Source organism: Falco peregrinus, chromosome 4 (genome assembly GCF_023634155.1).
Source record: "Falco peregrinus isolate bFalPer1 chromosome 4, bFalPer1.pri, whole genome shotgun sequence".
Lineage (NCBI taxonomy): Eukaryota > Metazoa > Chordata > Aves > Falconiformes > Falconidae > Falco > Falco peregrinus.
This window is the reverse complement of record NC_073724.1, coordinates 115,247,293-115,269,822: the sequence shown is the minus strand read 5'-3', so window position 1 is coordinate 115,269,822 and position 22,530 is coordinate 115,247,293. Positions and strand designations below refer to the sequence as shown.

Sequence of the window (22,530 nt, the reverse complement as noted above, 5' to 3'; positions counted from 1 at the left end):
CTTGCAGCCCGGAAAGCCACCCAAATCCTGGGCTGCATCAAGTGTGACCAACATGTCGAGGGAGGGGATTCTGCCCCTTTGCTCCACTCCAGCGAGACCCCACCTGCAGTGCTGCATCCAGCTCTGGGACCCCCAAGATAAGAAGGACATGGGCCTGTTGGAGTGAGCCCAGAGGAGGGACACAAAATGCTGAGAGGCTGGAGCCCCTCTGCTGTGGAGACAGGCTGGGAGAGCTGGGGTTGTTCAGCCTGGAGCAGAGAAGGCTCCGGGGAGACCTTAGAGCAGCTGCCAGTGCCTAAAGGGGCCGACAAGGACGCTGGAGAGGGGCTTTCTACAAGGGCAGGCAGTGACAGGACAAGGGGGAATGGCTTTAAACTGAAAGAGGGTGTGTTAGATTGGATATACGGAAGAAATTGTTCACTGTGGGGGTGGCAAGGCGCTGGCCCAGGCTGCCCAGAGCAGCTGTGGGTGCCCCATCCCTGGCAGGGCTCAAGGCCAGGCTGGACGGGGCTGGGAGCAGCCTGGGCTGGGGGGAGGGGGCCCTGCCCAGGGCAGGGGGGTAGGACTGGGTGATCTTTAAGGTCCCCTCCGACCCAAACCAGTCTATGATTCTATGATACTCCTGATACTCGCCCTTAAGGTATTTGCAGACATCGATGAGATCCCCCCTCAGCCATCTCTCCTCCAGGCTGAACAGCCCCAGCTCCCTCAGCCTTCCCTCACCAGGGAGATGCTCCAGTCCCCCCATCATCTCTGTAGCCTCCGCTGGCCCCTCCCCAGTAGCTCCCAGTCTCTGTGGAGCTGGGGAGCCCAGCACTGGACCCAGCACTCCAGGTGCGGCCCCACCAGGGCAGAGCAGAGGGGGAGGACCCCCTCCCTCCACCTGCTGGCCACCACGCTCCTCCTGGTGCCCCCCAGGGTCCCACTGGCCCCTTGGCCACAGGGCACACCGCTGGCCCACGGGCACCTTGCTGCCCACCAGCACTCCCGGGCCCTTCCCCGCAGAGCTGCCCCCCAGCAGGTCACCCCCAGCCCCTGCTGGTGCCTGGGGCTGTCCCTCCCCAGGGGCAGGACCCTGCTCTGGCCTTTGCTGAAGGTCACTCGGTCCCTCTCCGCCGGCTCTCCGGCCTGCCCAGGCCTCGCTGGATGGCAGCGCAGCCCCTGGGGCACCAGCCGCCCCTCCCGGTGGGGTGTCACCAGCACACGTGCCGAGGGGACACTGTCCCCTCATCCAGGTCACTGATGAATAAGTGGAACAGGGACCGGACCCAGCGCTGACCCCTGGGCACACGGCGAGCTCCCGGCCCCCAGCTCGACCCCGCAGCACCGACCCCAGCCCCCGAGCTCTGCCGTCCGGGCAGCTCTCAGCCCCCCACTGCTCCCCTGACCCACGGCCCGAGCCTGCCTGGGCTGCTGTGGGAGACGGTGCCAAAAGCCGGGCGGAGGTCAAGGTGGACACATCCACCGCCCTCCCCTCACCTGCCCGGCCAGCCGTTCCACCACAGAAGGCTGCCAGGTCGGTCAGTCATCTCCCCTTGGTGAATCCACACTGACTGCTCCCGATAACCTTCCTTTCCTCTGCGTGCTCAGAGATGACCTCCAGGATGAGCTGCTCCATCACCTTCCCGGGGATGGAGGGAGGTTGATCTCTCCAGGGAGGTACTCACTGTGCTTTACTTGAAGGAAACAGCAACTTTCAAATTTGATTGTACTCTTCACGGTTCATACCGAACAGCCGCCTGTACCACTCGCAGCCTCCTGCAGCAGTCCCCTGGCTGTCCCGCGACCATCAGTCAGGAAGCTGGAGCCAGGCAGAGCCTGACTTTACCTCCCCTGCTTTTTGTTGAGATGGGGAACAGCAGGAGTCTATTGCAGCATCTGTCAAAGACCAGAACTACAGGCAGCTGCCACGCAGTGGGGAAGAAAATGTTAAATGTCTTTCAGGATAGTTGGGGTAGGTTTCTCCACTTCTTTTGCTCCAAGAACTTTGGCACTGGAACGCTCAAGGTATGTTACAGAAATGTATGTATTAAAAGGTTTTGGAGAACAATGAACTTTAAATTATTTTGCAATTATTACAACTCTTATTAGCACTTATTCTTCCAGAAGACATACAACAAAAATAATTTGGTGTTTTCCCCCCTTTTTTAATTCTAGAACTAGGCAACTCTAGGAAGCACACACACACACACATTAAAAAAATACACAACTTTTATGTTCACTTGAGTTCTACAGGTCTGAATGACAGCAGATATTTTTTTCCCCCCCGTATGCTGTACATTCAGGGTATTATTAATAAAAGCAGATGGGGCTGACTGTTGTTAAGAAGATTTTTTTTTTTCTTCCCCATGGCTCGCTTGAGCTCTACGTTCACAAGTTCACATTCCCTGGTTCTTCCCTTCATTTACACCCTGAATCTGATTCCAGCTCCATCCAGGTTTCTCAGGGAAAACCTGCTGGAATATCTGTCTGTATTTTAGGAGAACAGCCTTCAGCATATTTCTAAGTTAACACAGAAGTAAAAGCTGACCCTAACTGTTAGGCCTCTCTAGTCAGGCACCCTTCCTTTCCTTCCTCCCAAACAGAGCAGCTCATGTGTCAATGTACCACTTACCAAAAAAAGAACCATGGCTGAAAAAAATCCCTACTGCTTTTGTATCCTATTTCGCTCTCAACCCTGGACATGGGAAAGCACAGGGAAACCTAGTCTAACAGCATAGTCCCACAAAGCATTGCAAAGGCTAAATGGTACCAGCCTCCAAATGTTCTTAATACAGTTTAGCCCATCTGATCCAAGCTCTTTCCTTGAAGGCTGCAGGAAACCTAAGCACTCCCACTGCCTTTTTGGCAACCACATCCCCACCCCATAATTTTCAGACGCCACCCCCACGTACTTTCCACCGAATGAGCTATGAGCTATACGGGCCATGGCTGTTGCATAAACGCTGGTTCATACTGTGCCAGCAGTTCTGTAGATGCAGTGGAACTAGAGGTTGCAAACCTGTCTCCAGCTCCAGTCTTGCTTGTCCCTCTTCAGATACTTCAGTCTCCTCCCTCCAGCACTTGGGCTTGTACCTGGTTCTGCCCAAGGCTGTGGTTCTACACTTGGCCTCCTGATCACATCGCCATGACCAGTCAGTCAAGGGCACCCCATCCAAGAACGAGCATGCTGGCCACTTGGCTGGTGCAAGGAGTCCAGAATCCAGCTCAACTGAATGCTATTTTTGGACAGAGCTTGCTACAATGGTATTATCGCACCTCCCCAGTAGTAAAGATAAGGATTTAAAAAAGAAAAAAAAAAAAAAAAGGAAAAAATTAGATTACAGACTAAGACTTAGAAACTACTTGTTCTAGACTTCATTTTTTGCAGGCTCCCAAGGACACAAATCAAAGCTGGCTTAGTCATATAACCTCAAACTGAACAGGTAGTTTATCTAAACAGAGCATTTACAAGTTCCCAAACTGTAACACACAGAGAAAACAATATCCTGAAAGATACAAAGTCAAATATGCACTTAAGTCAGTAGCAGACAGGACTACTTTACTTAATCCACTGATCAAAAAAGCACTATTATGTTGCCAACTATAGCGTACTTGCATTTATATAATACCCTAATACTTCTTTTAAGTAATGTGTTACAGTGAAGGATAAGAGGAGCGTGGTAGGAAAAAAAAAATGTAAATGGTTCAGCTTCAGTGAATGTTACTAACCTTTCTCCTCATTCAGGTACGCAGTATAATGCAATGTTTTGGACCACTTGCACAACACAACCACCAACATTTCAACTATGTTTTGACAAGATACACACAAGTGTTCTGAACACAGATTAACAGTGATAGTCACGCCTGCCACCTTAGCCATTTTTTCCCTCTCACTTTTATTAATTGTACGTATTTTAAACCTGTATATAATAATAATGACTTTAGAATTCATTGTTCCTAGGCTAAGTAAAACAGTGATGAGGCTATTTGCAGATACTGACAAAAGAGGCAATTAAAATACAATTCCAATAACTAACTTTGATTTAAGATAACTGCAGTAACTCATCAGCCAGAATCCAAGTAGAGCAATGGGATCCACAAAAAACCCATAAAAGCCAGTAAAGTTTTCCCCCTAATCAATAACAGAAATGGTGAAAAGCACATCCGAATTCAAGATTATTAAAATTTAATCAATTTCAATGTGCAACTAAAGGAATGAGTTCAAAAATACTTTTAGCAGTGATTTAACATTTATTTATACTAAGTGTAGTATTTCCTTTGTGTGGTCCCTGGATAATTCAACAGCTTCATTAGGTTTTCAGTCAAAAAGGCACAAATGCAACTGCAAGCACAGACATACCAAATTTCTAGCAAGTTACTATATATTTATGTGATAGCTGTACGCAAAAATATTTCACAGGCCGTAACTTAATTATAGTGAAAATTCTTTGTGGGAAATAATTAAAGTGGACAATTCAGAAAACTTTACAAAAATACTTCTTTTTATTAAAAGCAGCAATTTCAAGCAGAACAATACACAGAATGTAAACATCACTAAGTTCAGCTCCAGCCTGCCGAACCTTCGAGAAAAGTCTACACTAAATGCATCTACCATACTAGCGAGTTAACAGACTATATTATAATTTGAAAATATATTTTCTACTTTGAATTAAGAAAAAGTAATTTATCGTAGTCTGTCCCAGCGCCAGATACTGGCATCATCACACACAGCTATAAGAATACTACTGTCCCTGCTAAAACTGGTTTGTCGAATGGCAGCAACACATTTAGGATGAGTAAGAGTCGTACACCTATAAATAAAAGAAAATGATTCAGCTGCAACATTAAATCTGCACTCATTACTACATTATGTAGCACTGTTCCACCAGCTCCTTATGTGACCTAGGAGGAACTGAAGGGCCACAGGATTATGCCCTTCACAGTGTGTTTTGCATTCCAAGCGTGGACTTGGGAAAGCAGTCGCTTCCTGCTCACCCACCGCCATTTCTTATCCACCCAATTTTAATTGAAGCACTGACTGAAAACTCACTGAATCACATTACTTAGGACTTCATAATCATTGTTTTTTCCCAGTGGTTAGGAAAAAAATATCATAACTGGGCGATGAAGAACTGCAGCATTTTCAGAAATTTCATGGTTTTATATATATATACACACACGCATGTATTTATATAGATTTTATATATAATATATACAAGTATATATAAATATAATGGAATTATTATTTATATACATAGTGTATACACATTTTACACAGATAATGGGGGTTTTTGGTCTGTTTTGTTTTTGTTCAGCTTTTGTATGTAAGACATGCTGTAAAACTGCCTGGCCACACTGGGGAGGAGCTTAAAAGCCACACCGCTTTCTCCACATTGTACTCAAAGCCAACCTTTACACTGTCATTACTCTAGTCCTTTCACCTATTTCTCCTTTATCATGTGCTACACCTACCTAGCACATCTTCCCTCAATTGCTTTGTAAATTTTCACCTAATTAGTTTATAAGCTCTTTGAGAAACAAATTCTTTTTTACTGTATCTACATATAGTACCCAATACAATCTGACTGAGGCCTCTTGCCACTTCAATAATATAAATAACACATCAGTAAAAAATAATAAATGGCAACCTTTAGGGGCTCAGAATGTTTATTTACCTAGTAGCTAGAATGGAAAGTGGTGAGTACTGTTAAAGAATTTCTATAGTTATTGGTAAAGGAAAAAGGAAAGTATCCCAACTCCCTGTCTTAACAAAATTTAAAAAAAAAAATTCACTACTCACTTGGCTTTATGAGGATCCTCTATTTCTAAATCCCAAACATAAAGTTTGCCAACCTGATTGCCCAGAGCAAGCATCTTTGAAAAAAAAAAAAAAACAAAAAAAACCACAACACCAGAGAATAGACATGTTAAAATACTATCTCAAAGAATGAAGTCAGAATTTTATAAAGACTCTATAGCTGATAAATTGTGTGTGACTGTTTGAACACGAATGACTTAGTTTGTTGAAGGGGTTAGAAAGGCTATAAAATTTGCCTCCTTTATTCCATTTTATTGTCCAGCTCTGCAGATGGGGGAGGAAGATATCAGTAAACACACCTTTGATGGAAAATAAGTATTTAATTGGTGGGACTTTTTTACCAGGCAGAACACAGAATGAAACATCTGCAGCTCCTGCAGTTTCATACAAAGCCCCTCACAGCAAACGGTTCTGTTTCTCAATCATCACATGAATCAAGACTTTTCCCATGCCCATAAACATAGAATCAATGAAAAGCTACGCACATTTAAATACAGCAAAGTCAAATCTGACACATACCTTTTGCCAGAAATCCATTGAAAACCTCATGTACCATATATCACACTGGCTGTAATCAAATCTCCCCAAAATGGTCACATTTGATTCACTGGGCTTGATTTTATCTATATCATCTTCCATTTTGCCAGGTTTCCAGCACACAATGGCATTTTCACAAGACTGGGGTGGGGAAAAAGAAAAATCACCTGTATTTATAATTTGTATTGCACATTCAGTCTAACTTAATTATAACCAAACATTTCATCTCACAGCTTCCCCAATGACATTAAAAAAAGTACAACTGAAACCTCACCTCTGTCCTTGGATCACAGGCACATCACCAAGAATACATCACTGTCCATCACTGGGGAGCCTGCTGCCCTTACAGCTCTGCCAGATAACAGGACTGCAGGAGCCCTCCCTCAGCCACTTCAGAGGAAGTCAACCAGATGTGCTCAAACACACTCATGAGAAGTTTAAATTAACCTGGATTTGAGGATTGTTTACCCAATCCCTTTGACCAACAGGACCAGGCATGCATGGGTAGCTGGCAACAAGGCAGTTTGACCACCTCGTTTAATATCTGCAAGCCAATGTTACTAGGGGACACAACACATTAATCAGTTACTCCATTATGGGAGCCCTCATTTCTCCCTTTAGCAGCAGGATCCCTTAACAGTACCTATGGATTCTCTTCCTGTATGTTCCATGCAGACTCTAGGTAGCTGATATCTATGTACTTTTAGCAGAGGTACAACTGTAGTAATAATTTTACTTCTTAAGTACAAGTTGCTTATCCACACATCCTGACAGGTGAAAAAATTCACAACACAATCCACAAAATTATTTCACACAACACAGTAATTTAGCCTAAGACCTAAATGCTAGTAAAGCTTATATTGTTTAAGATCTTCAAACAAGCACGTAAGAGTAATGTAGCTGAAAAAGCTGCAACATTACCTTGGAAAGAATTAGATCTCCCAACCATCGCACACAGTCAACATAGTTTCTATGTATGTCTCTTGTAGAAAAGTCAGGAAAGTGAATTTTCTGGGAAATAAAAGGCCTATGGAGAAAATTGCCGAGTGAGGTTCAGACAAACACAGAAGCACAAGTCCGATTTTTAATGGCCAGTTTTAACATATCTCAATGCCAAAAGGGCAAGCCTGTCTTTTTTGGTTTAATGGTTTTATAACAAAGTAGATTTTGTATGCCTTTTTTTTTTTTTTAATTATAACAGTCCCTGTTTTCATCCTCATTCCTAATGAAACAACTAGTTTCCTATGTTAAGACTGCGCAGACAGCGCTGAGCAAAGCCACTCCCTCAGATACTGAATACAGCTCCTGTTGCCAAATACTTCAAGAACTTATTAAGGTTCAGTTTTCCCCAAGATGTTGCTTTTGCAACATCTACACGGGTAAATAGAAATGCGCAGTATTAAAAAAAAAAAAAGCACGCTAAAAAAGCGTCATTTAATATTTGGTAACATTACCAAAACAAGCGAGAGTATTTTCACAGCTAGTTAAGTCTCATTGCTGAACATGTTCAGTGTGTTTTCTCAATTCTCTCAATGGTTTAACCAGAAGTTAAGATTAAAAAGTTGAGGAACTTCATAAAGGAGGACTTATCTATCATGTTTCTAATTGCCATGTTTACTTGACAATTTACTCGCTATCTGAAGTCAGATCACAGAATGATGAAAATTAAGGTTCTTACTATGTCAACAGTTTTGTCCCCACGCCAAAGTCAAATAACAGATACAATAATCAGTAATAACTACTCAATATAAAACTATCTGCTGCATTTAATTGCACAGACTTCATTGCCTCCTAAATTTTTTGAGGTGAGAGGAAGAAAAGCTGCTGACATCTTGAAACACAATGAAATGCAAGCTTTAATTAAGAATGACAAAGGTAGTAATTCCAGACATTTTCTAGTCAAGCAGATAAGGAAATAATTAAGATACTTAAAAATAAAGGTCTCGGGACATCGAATCTGAATTCAGTAAAATTCTACTGAAGCAAACATCAATAGGACACATTCTAGAGAGATTCAGTATTCAGCACAATACCCAGATCACCCAGTATCCCCAGGAACTCCCAATTTGGATAGGAATTAACCTGGGCCATTGATGAGAGCATTCATGTTTTGCAAAGGCAGCCAAGAAGATGAAGACTACGGACTACGTACCTGTTGGTTTTATTTGGGTTGTACCCATAAGATTCTTTGATGGCATTTATCATTCTCTTGGAATTAATTCTCCAGAGTTTTAGAGAGTGATCCATTCCACAGGACATGATTTTTTCACCAAGAAGATCATAATCCTATGTATATAAAATAGTTTTGAGCACCCCCAGCCTAAGCTGCATTGTATCAACTCAGACTTTATGCCATCATTTCCATCAAAACAGCATATTCTGTGTAGACAATGCAATAAAAATGTGTATTTCAGATATAAAAGTACTAATAATGTAATCCTGCTCACTGCAAAGAAGCACAGTATCCTAATAATTATATTTACTCTCTCTCAAGAAAGAGAGGCATATTCAACAGCACTGACAGACAATGAATCTACTGCTAGTTCTCCCCCCTCAGTACATTCCCTAGGTTTCTTTTATGGATCAACTTTGGCAGAATTCCAGGGCTATGACATGGGTGATGACTATTTAGAACCACAAGAGAATAATACAGTCAGGTTTCATACAGACGCACCCCTCACCTTTCAGGTCACACAACAGGAATGAAAACAGTTCTTAAGAGCAGCACATTAAAAGTCAGCTATTCTAGTTGGTATTTGCTGGGTACCAGCGTCTGTTCACAGCCACTGAAAAGCAGCATAACTCACCTGAAATAACTTCTTTCCTTCACTACCATGTGTCTCAAAGTTTATTTGCTCTTGCTGCTTTGGCTTTGTAAGACCTCAAGAACTTCAGAAGTGGGACCATCATGAAAACTTTTTACTCTTTCTAGCCCCACTGAGCTCTGTTTTGTTTACTTCTAGGCTGCACTGTGAGAAAGCTAGCTATTGAAACATAGAGAAGGTGAACACCTGTCCTGCATATTGAGAGGTGGCCAGATCAAACCACCTTAGATTTAAACTTGTCTATCCCCTTAAAACAGAATTTATGCACTTCAGGTTTTTTTTAAGTAGGTATAATATCAAAACAGTGCACAAGAGGATAAATGTTGCATATCGTAGGCTTACTACCCTCTGTAAATCTAAATCACTGCCCCACAGTCTTCCACTTACTGCACTTAACACCTCATCCCTGTGCCCTTCTACTCCTCCAAATATTGCAACCAGCGTGTCTGTCTGGATGTTCCACAGTCTCAATGCATGATCTATAAAGAACAAATAAAATTACATGCTGCTTTTTATAGGTACATATGAATAATATATTTCAGCTTAACCACTTTCAATAACAGGTGTTCATGTAAACATCAAAAACGCACTTAATTCTTCACTTGTTAGAAACAAATGGAACTGCATTAACTACAATTGCCATTACAACTGAACTACTGTTAAAGTAATTCTGTAAGTGAGAAGGTGTGCCCACCCCCCTCCCCTAGGGACAGCTTCTGGCAAAAATATACTTGGATCTTCAGATCATCTGAAAAGCAAAGAAGAGTCTGATCTTGGACAAATACAGTTTTATTCAGTCTTATCTCAAAAAACAATTTTATGTATCAAAATCTCCTAGAATTCCTTTCAGCCATTCTTACATCAGCATTCAGAGAAGTTCTGATTTTCCGCTTTTTCATCTTTAAAATGTTATTCTTCAAGAACCACAGAATGTAGGGATGGGAGAAACTGTTTCTATAAACAATATGTATTCCAAAGTCTGACAAATCCACTTGTTTGAAGAAAGCTTTAACAATTTCTAATGAAGAACCTCTATTGTGTTTCCCAATGGAAACGGGAACCTCTAGTGTATTTCCCTTTTGGATTCCACAAGTACATTGCACAGAATTACAGCAACACCAACTGGAAGGCCACAAAGTCCCAAATATTTTCCTCTTTTTCTACTCATCTCTCAGCCAAGCAGTTCTGAGACTCCTACCTCATGACTTCTCAGAGACAGTATCTAGTCCAGAGATTGCACACTAAAACTTGTTACATTATGGCTGACGTTAAAAAGCTATTAAAAAGAAAACCTAAAAAAATACACGGAACAAGAAATTCAACATCACAGACCCACAGCACAAACTTGACAGTTGCAAAGATCAGAGGTTCCCAACTCCTATTCTCAGGCAGCTTCAGCAGTAATGCCAAATATGCTGGAGTCAAAAGTCACTTTATGTGAATGTTTCCAACTCAAGCATTCATGAATGCTTGCTCCTGTGGCAGATCACGTACTCCCTTACTTAACAGAACAGTCAAGATTAGGAAGTTGTGGCTATTTAGACGTTCTGGACAAGCCCACAAGACACCACACCAAACCCTCACTTCTCCCTTCACTATTATGCTTTTTACACAAAGTCCAGTTAACTGGACAGCAGTCCATTGCTGCTCCTGAACGACAGAGAATGGAAGTTTTTCCCCCATGGACACGGTGATGAATGCTGTCTGCAACACTACAACAACCCCCCTAGATGGCAACATGACTCAACAACTGAAAAAAAATTTAAATCGGCTGTTAGACCATAAAGAGCAACCCCAAATCTCACTTTCTTCTTTCCTAAAAGCAGCATTGTTCACAATCCCTTTGCACCACAAGCAGAGTTATGTTTATTGTAGGCCATGGATTTAATATGTACAAGATATATAGCCATAAAAGAGCAAGAGTTGCTCTCAACTTTCAAGGTAAACTTGTTCAGTGCCATTCATAAAAAATTCTTGGAGATTTTGGCCATTTTCAAGACCAAAATCCAATCCAAAGTATCCTGACTTACACAAAAAAAAAAGAGGTTTTTTTCCTCACCTTTGCTTACAGATAAAAGGAGATTTGGATCTCTTGGATGGAATTTCAGTTCATTGATTGCATTTCCATGGCCCACGTAGTGCTGGGACAGAATTCAGAGACCAAGTTATCAATTCCCCTCATGTTTACATGTATTTAGAAGACATAAGTATCATGCCTTACTGAAATGCAAGCAGTATCTTGAAGTTCTGAGCACTCACCTTTATGCACTGCATTGTAATAGGATTAATTATCCTAATAATACCCCTGGACCCTGCCACAGCCAGAAGAGGATGGCTTGTATTACTATCGTATGTCCACGCACAGGTATAGAAATTTTCATCTGCCTACAACACCTTATGTTAAGGAATACAGAAGAAACAGGAGATTTTTTTTTTTTCTCCAAACAATGTGATTATTTTTTTTTAAAGTAAACTTGTTGCTATTTTATGAAATTGGGTCCAGCAGAGACTCCTGGGCACTAAGAAAAAGATACATATCCAGTTATACAACTGCAAATACAAGCAATGCCATCTTTTCTATAGGCGCCAATTTCCTCACTTCTGTTCCGTAAGGTACAAGGAATACCTCCTCTCTCTTGGCATCACTTTTTAATCTCTTTCTCCAAAACACCTGAAGATTGGGAATAATGAATCAAGACTGAGTTCACAAGTTATTGACTTGCGTATCGCAAATGATCAACACAACTTACTAACGCTTCAGAGCATGAAACATAGTTCTTAGGCTTTAAACCCAGTTCCAATTCATAGGGAAGTGGAGACCACTGCAAAGCAGTGAATGTGAAACATTACACAAATATTAGTGTTGGGAAGATTAAACTGATGGAGAATCAGTTTTCAAGTATTTTAATACAGCATGGTCCACGAGTCTGCATTTTTAATATTTTTTTCAATAGAAGAGCCTCTAGGATGTGGGATAGAGGTAAGACTTGGACCTAAGGAATGTGCCACATGAGCAAAGTATTAAATCACAGACAAAAACTTTGTATGCTTTTTCCTATAAAGCCTCTTCATTTTTGAGAGGAAGTGAACAAGTGGCTTTTTAACTTAAAAGGATACATCAGCATCCACATACGACTGCAACAGACGGATTTCTCCTTGTGAATGACATTCATATAAAGTAACCTGAAGGGAAAAAAAATGGGAGAGACTGCTGCTTACTTGTGCTATTTCAAAAGGAAATCACATGCACCTGTGTATTGACTGCCTGATGGGGAGAGGTAGCATGCCTTTACAGTTTAGATCTCATCTATCATCTGTTTGTTTCCAACAGGTAGAAATGGTTTGATAAAAGAACGCTCACAGCAGCTTCAGTAAAGCACCGCTCCAGGACTTGTCAGCTGTTCTTCCCAGATATTAACATCTGTTATTTGAATTGTCTTAGTAAGATTAAACTCTATTTGGACTGTTACTACAGCCATCTCTAACATGACTTGGTCTTTTAGTGAGCCACACTGATGCTGTTTAATCTTAGTTTAGTCACTTCTGGTGACTGCCAGGAGGAAGAAACCTGGAAATGAAAGGCTTCTTGTTTATTCACAACACTTGCATAGAATGCACTTCAGGAGTTATTTTCAAGACTGAAATGACACAGATCCTGGCTCAGAAAAAGCCTATAAATTTACCCTGCACAAGCCATTAATTTACCTACTGAGCTGCCTGCCATCATTGCAGACACTTCTCATCCTATTTTAGACCCATGACCTTTTGGAAACAATAACATCTATGAAGAGCAATTTTAGTAAGAAAATACATTTACACACCTCTCTTCCTTATCCCATGTTTATATTACTGAAGGATTTTTTCCTTTACTATATAGGCTAATTCCCAAATAGCTAACACATGACTTCATAAAACAAGCCAGAAGATGTAACTCTCCCAGATAACAGACGTTACACACCTCAGAAATAAAGCTTTCTACATGAAGTATCCTGTGTCCGTACTAAATACAGGTAAAGGGATTGGCTGAAAAAAAGAATGCAAACAGAACCACATGGAAGGGCTTACGGTTAAAAACAGATTACTCACTCTGTTGCTGCCTACAGTGGCAAAAACGAGAGGATCACCTTCTTTACTGTGCCAGTTAAACTGGACTCCAAACAAAGGCTGCCCATGGTCCTCCTGTAGATGTAAAGTAAGATTAGAGACAAAAAAACCCCAAACCCACAGGCATGTTACCTCTGTGAAATTCAGCTGTGGTCATGAACAGTTTAATTTATATTTTCCTCCTCAAACTACTGGGTTCACATCCAGTATAATTTCTGATACTGAACAGTTAAAAAGAACAGTTTTGTAACATCACATTTTAACTTGGCTGTCCTAAAGGGAGGTTAAAGGAATATTCTGACACCTCCCCTTTTTCTTCCCCTACCAAGCTTTTTTAAAAAAACCAAAGGGGAAGAACTGTTGTCTCACAGTTATGGCCAGAAGCCAGCAGAACTCCCGAGTTATAATTGCAGCTCTACTACTTTTGCAATTTTGAACAAGGCAACCTCTGCATCTAAGGCGACATCTATATGCACTTTCTATGGTTATAATTACTTCCCTGCAAGGATTTACAGTTTTGCAGAGGAGAACTATTAAGACAGAGAAGAATCGGACTAGAAGGGTGGAGAAGGGCCACATTTAACTATTACAGCACAGTTAGGTCTTGCGACTGCACAGACACTATGAATGCTCTCCAGCATGTCACAATGCTGCTGCAAAGTTCATGCCTTCAAAGTGTTTTCAGATCACCTTCACAGTCAACACGGAAATGCCAAATACTATTTTTATACAACTTACACCAGTTTAATAGAGAAAAAAGAAGCAGATATGTTTATGAATTGCGATGAATATGGTGGTGCTTGTTAATAATTGATAACAGTATTTTGGCCTGTCCTGACAGGATGTTTTCAGTAAGAATAATGTTCATTAAAGTGCCTCCCCACAGGGGACTGTCTGGGACAGTGCAAGCAGGAAGGAAGTGTCTCGTCTCATGACGGCTGTTAAGCGGCCTTCAAATGGCAGTGCTTCAGAGACAACACAAGGAATGCCCTGGCAGCTCTGGCCTATCCAAGAACCAAAGAATAAATCTGAGGAGAGGGTGCGGGTGGGGAGTCCAACGCTACCCAGAAAAGTAAGGAAGTCTGGAAGAATTTAAAATAGCATTATTTACCGAGAAAGGCAGTATCTATTATTAACAGAGATAACTAGAAGAGCTAAAAAATTAGAAAATCTTTCACAGATGAAAGGTCCTGCAATTCATATGAGAGGTAACAACTTCCAAAGCTGAATACAGATTAAAAAGAATTGTTCAAAGTTTAACTCAAAGTATTACCCACCATACCATGAAAGAACGGACTAGTGGCTTTATGTGATGAGGGATATTAGCAAAGGGAAAAGTAGCAAGGTTATTAGTGACCCCAGGACAGAAGGAAAAAGCAGGTATTCAGCATCTGTAAAGCATTATCGGTTAATCAGAGATGAAGAATGAGGAAAACTATGCCATAAAATTACATACACAAGGTCATGATTTTTAGTGTCCCATGAAATTTACAAATTTTACTGTCTAGGCTTGTTTTTTAGCGTATTTAAGCCTTTCCTGAAGAGAATGGCTGAGAGGTCAAATACAGAATACTTAAAAAAAATTTCTACTAATAATTGATTGGGGTTTAACTTTTGTATTAGAGTTCATGCTGGTGAATACTGGGGGCTTTTGACATACCGCATGAAGATAACACAGGTAAAATGCATGATTCTTACTGCTTTATTACAGACATGTATTCGCAGGTTTTGCACTTGTTTTACTGGAATAACCTTGTTCTCTGTCATCTGCACTGTTTCTGACAAATTTAGTGAAATGGGGAAAGTAAAAAGGAAGATGTTTTTCCCCCTCAAGCTTGGATGGTTTTCCAGCATCAGCTGTAGTAAGTTTATGATTTTCTAGGTTGGATCCAGACTAGGGTGACACGTAACAAGAAGAGAGATACAACAGATGGCTATACTGTTTCTGTATTTTTATATTTGAGTGCACACTTGGAAGTATTTAATAAGCTTTTTCAAAGACAGCCTATTTCCCTGGAAAAACTACTCTGCGAGACACATGTCTTTGTATGACCTACAACACCCACACTATGTTCCTCACATTGAGTGCTACAACCTCCAAGAGCCTGACCATACATATCGCAGTTTTTCTGGTGTCTAATAGATGAAGTCAGGCTGAGGCTCTTGTAGGAAGTCACTACAGTATCTGAAGAAGTTACGCTCACCTCCTTTAACTACCATCATCCTCACTGGTCAGAGACAGCACAAGCTATTTTGATAATACTTCTCTGCTCTAATTTTTGTCCCAAGCGCTAAACAGTGAAGCAGGTTTTTAAAAACATTACACTTTTAGGTGCTACACAATATGGTTATCCTAAGATGCCAAGTATGTCACGCAAAACTGACCACTAGCTTGTACAGACGGAAGACTGACCCAGATGCTGGTACAAAAGTAGAACTCTGAAATGTCATCTTAACCCTGGTATGATTAAAGGGCACAAAACCCAAAGGACTCAGGTTCTTTGTACACCAGAGAAAGAAGGCAGAGGAGAAAATAGACCTACAATTGTTACAAAAGCAAATAAATAACAAACCAATGGTTAGTTCTGCCCTTACTCAATGCCAACTCAGGCTCAGAGAGTAAGCCTACAGCTGTTTTTAGACTGAGGGCAGTGAAGTAAATACTAAGCCAACACAAAAAAATAATCACCTGCGACTACATGAACACATTTTAATAACGCTGTCACCCACAGTGCCAGTGGGAAACCAACCGACCACGCATGCATTTCCAGTTCCCAGCTATGGAAGCAAGCCAGTATTGGCAGTGGTTGTAGCTACTTCTCCTTTACACACCAACAAACTAGAATCTTGTATATGGTTGCTTACTGACTCCCAGCTCAGGGGACAGTGAGTAGAAGCTGAGACACCACCCACTGCTAACAACCACTGAGCCACACCCTAAGAAAGAGTAAAAGGTAGGAGGGCAAATACCAGCACGGTTTTAAAGGGAGCAGATCAAAGCAGAATCCACATGGTTCTCTGCTGAAAGATTTATAAGCAAAACATGTACGGATGTGCAACTGTTAGCTTTATATGCTCATTTAGGAACCACAGTTCCATTCAGCCCACAGGGAGCAAAAGTTTTTCAGTAGTGCAAAAAAAAAAAAAAACCACACAAAAAACCAAAACCAGGCAGTATTTTATTTCCTGTCATATTCCAAGTTATATTTTTGTTTTCTTGATGCTTACATATCCCCCAAAATAACTTTCACAGTAGTATTTAAAAGGCATATTTAGCAAGCACTTAGTTTTTCAGGCTGAATCATAAGCATTTAACAGTCAAAGCAGACAGAAATGGCCATATTTCTTTGTTTCCCCAAGGAAGAAAAGTAAAAAGCAAAATAAGAGGGAAAAGCAAGAGTAGGAAAGTGTAAAAAACACATCATTTTTATATCCCTAAAGAATAATAAAATTAACTTCCATGTCTTTAAATCATGTTGACTCTTCATTAATTTCAGTACATGCACCTTAAAGCATAGTTCAAAGAGATTTAAACAATGGGATATATGATGTGATATGCAGAGTGACAAGTGTCTTTCTGAACCCATAGACAACATTCAACTGTTGAAGAGTTTATCTCCACAGTATCTGCAAAATTAGCAAAGAAGAACAGGAAAAAGAAAAGGAGAGGCTTCTTCAAACATGAAGTAAAAACTGGTTACCAAATTTGGCTGCTACATAGTCTTTGTATTAACATGCTTGTTTATTAGCATTAATTTCGATTTAAAGAGAAATGGGGGGAAAAGATAAAAGATATCCCACTTAACTGAAACGCTACATTTACTCCCTCACAGCTTGATTCCACTTGCACAGGAATGTGCTCTCAGGCCCTGATCCAAATCCATGGAAGTCGGGGATTGCTTAACTTCATACAGTGGTCTTTTGGGTCACCCTATTAGTGGGGCCTGGGTTGAATTTAGGGTGAAGGAATGTTGTGTTTTCCCAGAAGATGCTTGAAAGTACTAATCCCTTTGGAATATTCGGTCGGCAGACAGAAAACAAAGGCTCAGCAAAATTAAGAACCTGTTAAATGTTTGGGTGCCGAAAGGCCGACACCTGTGTTTGAAGTATAACTTGAAGCCACAAAAAGCACTTCTGTGGGAGCAATTCATGCGAGAACAGCTGCCTACCTAGGTGAAAATGAAAGAACTTCCTTTCCTCCTACACCCTGAAAGGCCTGCAGATAATTTTTATAGTTCAAAAAAAACACATTAAGATCAGCTTATTTCCCAGATACTTTTGTCAGTATAACTGCATATCACAATTTCTCCAGTGGCAAAGCTCATTTAGGAGGTTTCCATGCTCCAAATTTCTCATCCCCTCCTGCACGGCTACCCTAGTATTTCAGTGAGGCAGTCTAAAGCCAAAGTTCAGAAACAGCTACATCAGCACAGCTCAACAGTTAAGTGTGTGGGAATAACAAAAAACTCTTAAAGCAAGTCTGCAGAAAATATCCACTGCAGAGCTGCACACACCCTCATCAGCTAAATATAAAGTTTAACAAAACTCCCATCTTGTTCCAGATGCAATCTTTGCTTTATTTAGAACTCATAAAAATCCGATCTGATGGCATGTTTACAGCTTTTGCCAAATAAATATCCCACACAATGAGGAGGAATGAAAAAACAACATCCTGACAGTGCAAAAGAATAGAAAAGAAAATTCATTCAGTCCACCATAGTCTGTCACCAGTGCAGAAGAAAACAATAATACCCTAAACCACAAGAACTGAGAGTAAAGACCATGAATCCACATCCCTTAATGCTAGTATTATGCAGGGAGATAAATATGACCTAGATCAGGTGCAAACACACAATCACAACACTCACAATATATTAAGCAAACTGCACTACACAGCATTTATGACAATTTCCAGAGGACAGAAAATACCCAATCTGGTAAGCAGGAGGAAAAAGCTATTCCAAGATCATTGGAATGTTTTGTGGGGGTTTTAGGGGTTTTTTTTAACACATTTTAACAAGTAGAAAAATCTGTACAGGTTCTGTGTTTTTACATCAAGTTGTCACAGGTTTCATTTTATCTGAATTTGTTTATTCGGTTTCTTATCTTTATCTCAAGCAACTACAGCTTCAATGAAATACGTAATCATAACATATCACATATAACTTTGCAAACCTGTACAAAAATTGGGTTAATTGCAGAACTACCTAGTGTTTCCTATTTCTCAGCATCCTTTTCCTTCAAAACTTCAGCCATTCCAAATATGAAAGGTACTTTCTTCAAATGAACATGGAACATAATCTATACAGATATTTCAAAATCTCTATTTTGACACCATTTCAGTCAACATTAACATTACTTGCCAGCAAGTGGTACCCAGCATTCCCGTGCTGAAGCTTACACATACCTACCTTTAGGCTATTTACACATTTGAAGGAATATTTGCACTTCTTTGACTTCCATTTTCCTTTCCCCCAGCTTTTTCTTCCTGGTGCATTAGGAGTGTTTGTTGGTGTATCAGGGCGTTCAGTGTTAGTACCACTTTCAATACTAACGGCATCATCCTGAAAACATTTAAATTATATAGGAGGTAATAAAGATATCATTAACTGCTGTATAAATTCAACTGATTTTGCAGCACTTGGCCTTTTCACTTTTTGTTCTTCTCTGTAGAGAACAGAAGATCTCCTAGGACTCGGTGTTATTTAGATTCATGTATTTAAATATATTACTAACATAACAGCATTCCTCCCTAGAAACAGAACATGAGTCACATGAGGCCTTATCCAAGAGGGAGAGATGTGAACTGTGATCTAGTGAAGTTTCTTCAGAATACTGGTAGCTGCTTTTAAGAAAACGTCTAAAGATAAAGCAGTTACTTTCCCTAGAAAAAAAATCTTTGACGTAGATGAAATCAGTACTCTGAAGCACTGAAGGAAGAGGCTGTTTGTGTAAAAACATTATGCTTAGCCATACCAAGAATCTAACTGTTCTGAGACTTCTGTACGCCCTCAGCAGCATCAGGCACAGCAGTTCTGCAATAAGTCAGCACTGCCACTAGAAGAGTAAGTCCTACCTCTCCCTCCTGCTCTTTTCTAAAGATACTTTCTTCAACTAAAAGCTAAGAAAAAAAAATTAGCTTTCTGTCAGATCAGCTAACTACAGCTAACTAAACCAACTGCCCCTCCAACCATCAGCAGCCAGAGCTGAGGTAACGATGGGGAGAACTGAAAAAAAGGGGTGTGCAAAACAACCCACCCAGGTGCTGAGCAGTTTTAGATCAGCTTTGGACAATTAACACTAATTTCATATGCAGACTGACTGCACAACACTACTCAAAATAACATTTCTATTCCCTGCATCACCCATCAACATCACAGCGCACTTCAATTTCACCTGCATCATAACTGGCAACCCTGTGCTTCCATATGAGTAAGTTCAGCTTGTTAAAAATCAACTTGTTTTGGTTTGGTTTTGGTTTGTTTTGGCAAGGTAGTCTGGTCACTTTCATCGGAGTAGTTGGGCGGAAAAGAACTCATTCGAAGGCCCTGTGATTTCCAGGTCAGAGCTAAGGGAGACAGAGGCAGACAACAGTCTGTCACTGGAGGAGATTAAGCGTAACATGAAGCTGCATCAGGAAACCCACTAGGAATGTGGAATAAGGTCAACTATAAAGACTAATACACCAATTCCCACCAAACATTTATTCTTTGTCCTAGTTTTGTGTCTGTATCATCAGAAGCCAGTAGAGGTGTACCAGCCTGTTTGCCCAACAACTCTGAAAATCAGGACATCAAGAGGAAAAAAAAAGGAAGGACAACACACAAGCCTGTAAGTGAACTGCCTAAACCTGGGGTCATTCCCCTCAAGTTGCACCCCTGAAAAAGCCAGCCCTCCCTTAATGTGCATAACCGAGTTTAACGATTTTTACGTTTTCTCGTTTCTTCTCCATTACACTAAAAAATTTTCAGAGTTTGCCAAATTCTCATCTCCCAAGTGTACTTGCTAGCCAGAGTCATAATAATTTACAAGACTGATGTTTTATCTCTGGACTAGTCAGATATTGTTAATATAAGAACACCAAGTACCTGGTATGATGCAACTACACCGGGTATCTGCAACTACAACATAACCGACAAACTTGCACCCAGGATACCTGCGGAACAAAATATACCCTTTTTCCAAATCAACACTATTACACCAACTTTTAAATAGAATCCCCATCTTTCAGGAAGAGTGGAGTCCAGTAACAAACTCAAAAGGGAATCCTTTCACCATGGAAATACATCGCATTTTCAATAACCAGAAAGTCCACATCTGTAGTCACTGACAGCCTACAAGGGGCACCAAAGTAAACCTGAATGGCTTTGTTAAAAAAACAAATTCGGCAGCAGCGGTGCAGAGCACCTCGAACCTGCCTGTCACCTCACAAGCAGCATGTCCACAGGTTGTGGGGGATGTGGTCCAGATCCCTTGCTTTCTGGGTAAGTGCTGTAACCAGAAAAAAACCCCCACACTGCATAAAGCTAACACCCAAGTAACCCCCACACACACACTCCATAACTAGACAAAATGACTGCTAGATACCTTAGACTAAGTTTATCTCTCAAGTCTAAAGCTATTCTAGATCAATCACATTACCTTTGCTCTGAACACTAGATTTTAGCCCAACTTCGAGAATTACAGTCCTCATCCCCTGCTGCCGCCTTCTGCTGACAGAGGCTTATGAGCACTATCCCCTATTCCTCATTCACCAAGGGGCCGCACACACAAATTTATGCCACATGTTACTCCGCAACGTGACGGTGAAGACACGCGCCACAAATCTGCAAGAAAAAATGACCCATTTTTTTTGGCTGCAAAATGGCCAAAGAAAGCCTGACATTTCGAAACAGACTTCGAGCCAGAGCCCACTGAGAGTTTGGGCCTCAAATCCTCCCTCACCCACGTGGAAGGAAAGTGAGTGTCTCTCCCAGAGACCCACGCCGGTCTCTGCCACCGGGGCCTCCCTCCAGCGGCCCACCGGGGGCAGCCACCGAGCCCCGGCGGCCGGGTGACACCCGCCCCTCCCTCCTCGCCCCCAGCCCCTCTCCCGCCCGGGAGGCGCCCACGCCCCGGCGGGGTCGGACGGGGCCCTCGGGGCGCGGGACACCCCGAGTGGGCCGGCCCGGCAGCTCCTCTCACGGCGAGGCCCGGCGGGCGAGGCCCGGCGAGCGCGACCCCCCCCCCTTTCCGCCGCCTTCGCCTCAGCGCTCCCGCCCGCCCCCGGCGCGAGGCCCCGCGGCCGCCGCGCGCGCGCTCCCGCCTCACCGCCCCTCCCCCCCGCCCCAGCCGCCCACTCCCGCGCCCCGGCCTCACGTTCTCGTCGCCGGACAGGTCCCCGGGGTTACTGTTCTCGTCGCTGCTCAGCTTCTGCTTCTTCGCCGGCATCTCACCCCCCACTCCCGCCGATGCCGCCGCCGCCGGGGCTTCTCCCCGCTCAGACATCTTCCCCGCCCCCCAACCCCGCCACGCAGCCGCAAAGCGCGGACGGGGAGGTCGAAACGCCTGCCGTAAAGCAGCCCCGCGCCCCGTTCCCTGGCCGGGGAGCGGCGAGCTGCCACACTGCTGAAAAAGCGCTCTTCCCGCGCCCGGCGGCGCGCGGCGCCTCAGGGGCTGGCGGCGGCTGAGGGGGCGCTGCGGGCGGAGGGGGCGGAGGGGTCCTTGCTCGCCTCGGCGAGGCTAGGCGTTGGGTTAGCCCGTCGTTTTAACGGCAGGGAAACGTGGTGGTACTTTATATCGTTGCTTGTAGCCTGGCCGTGCGAGGCAGGTCCGGCCGAGGATACGTGTGAGGTAGAAACGAGCAGTCCCTGTCGCCACGGGTGCTAACGGTCCCTCTGTCCGTCTTGGTGCGGTTGTTGTTTCTTGTGCCTAAAGGACTTTTGTTGTCTTGCTCTACAAAAGTCCTGTAATCTGAAAATGGTGTTTCGGAGGAGTAAGATAAGCTCTGCTCAGCTGCCTGCTACTGTACTCCCTGACAAGTTCCTTCTACAGCTATAAATGAAATAATTGCAGTTGCCAGATTTGTATTTATTTATTTCAGAAATCAAAGGTCCCAAAGTCATAATAATTATGAACAGTAAAATAAAAAAACTTCCACCGAAGGGGAAAAGTAATTGGCCCACAGGCACAGTGTCTTATCTTGTAGGGGCAGAAACAAGTCTTTCCTCCCTGAGGGAGACATTCCAGTCTCAAAAAGCAATTGCTTTGAGGGCAGTGGCAGAG

General features: G+C 42.4%; 1 protein-coding gene across 2 annotated transcripts; it reads right to left on the bottom strand.

The window, feature by feature from the left end:
* Positions 1–4,463: 4,463 nt before the first annotated feature.
* Positions 4,464–21,772, bottom strand: EED (embryonic ectoderm development). Of its 2 annotated transcripts, XM_055801193.1 has the most exons (12): positions 21,625–21,772; positions 18,678–18,830; positions 13,249–13,341; positions 12,280–12,345; positions 11,422–11,547; positions 11,222–11,303; positions 9,550–9,641; positions 8,490–8,623; positions 7,259–7,364; positions 6,320–6,478; positions 5,783–5,856; positions 4,464–4,793 (listed from the first exon to the last, which is right to left on the bottom strand). In XM_055801193.1, the coding sequence occupies exons 1-12, from the start codon at positions 21,751–21,753 to the stop codon at positions 4,667–4,669; spliced, it is 1,341 nt and encodes a 446-aa protein (XP_055657168.1). In that variant the 5' UTR covers positions 21,754–21,772; the 3' UTR covers positions 4,464–4,666. The 2 variants fall into 2 exon arrangements, with proteins under 2 accessions (XP_055657168.1, XP_055657169.1); XM_055801194.1 differs by lacking the exons at positions 9,550–9,641; positions 11,222–11,303 and having other exon boundaries at positions 21,625–21,768.
* Positions 21,773–22,530: the final 758 nt, after the last annotated feature.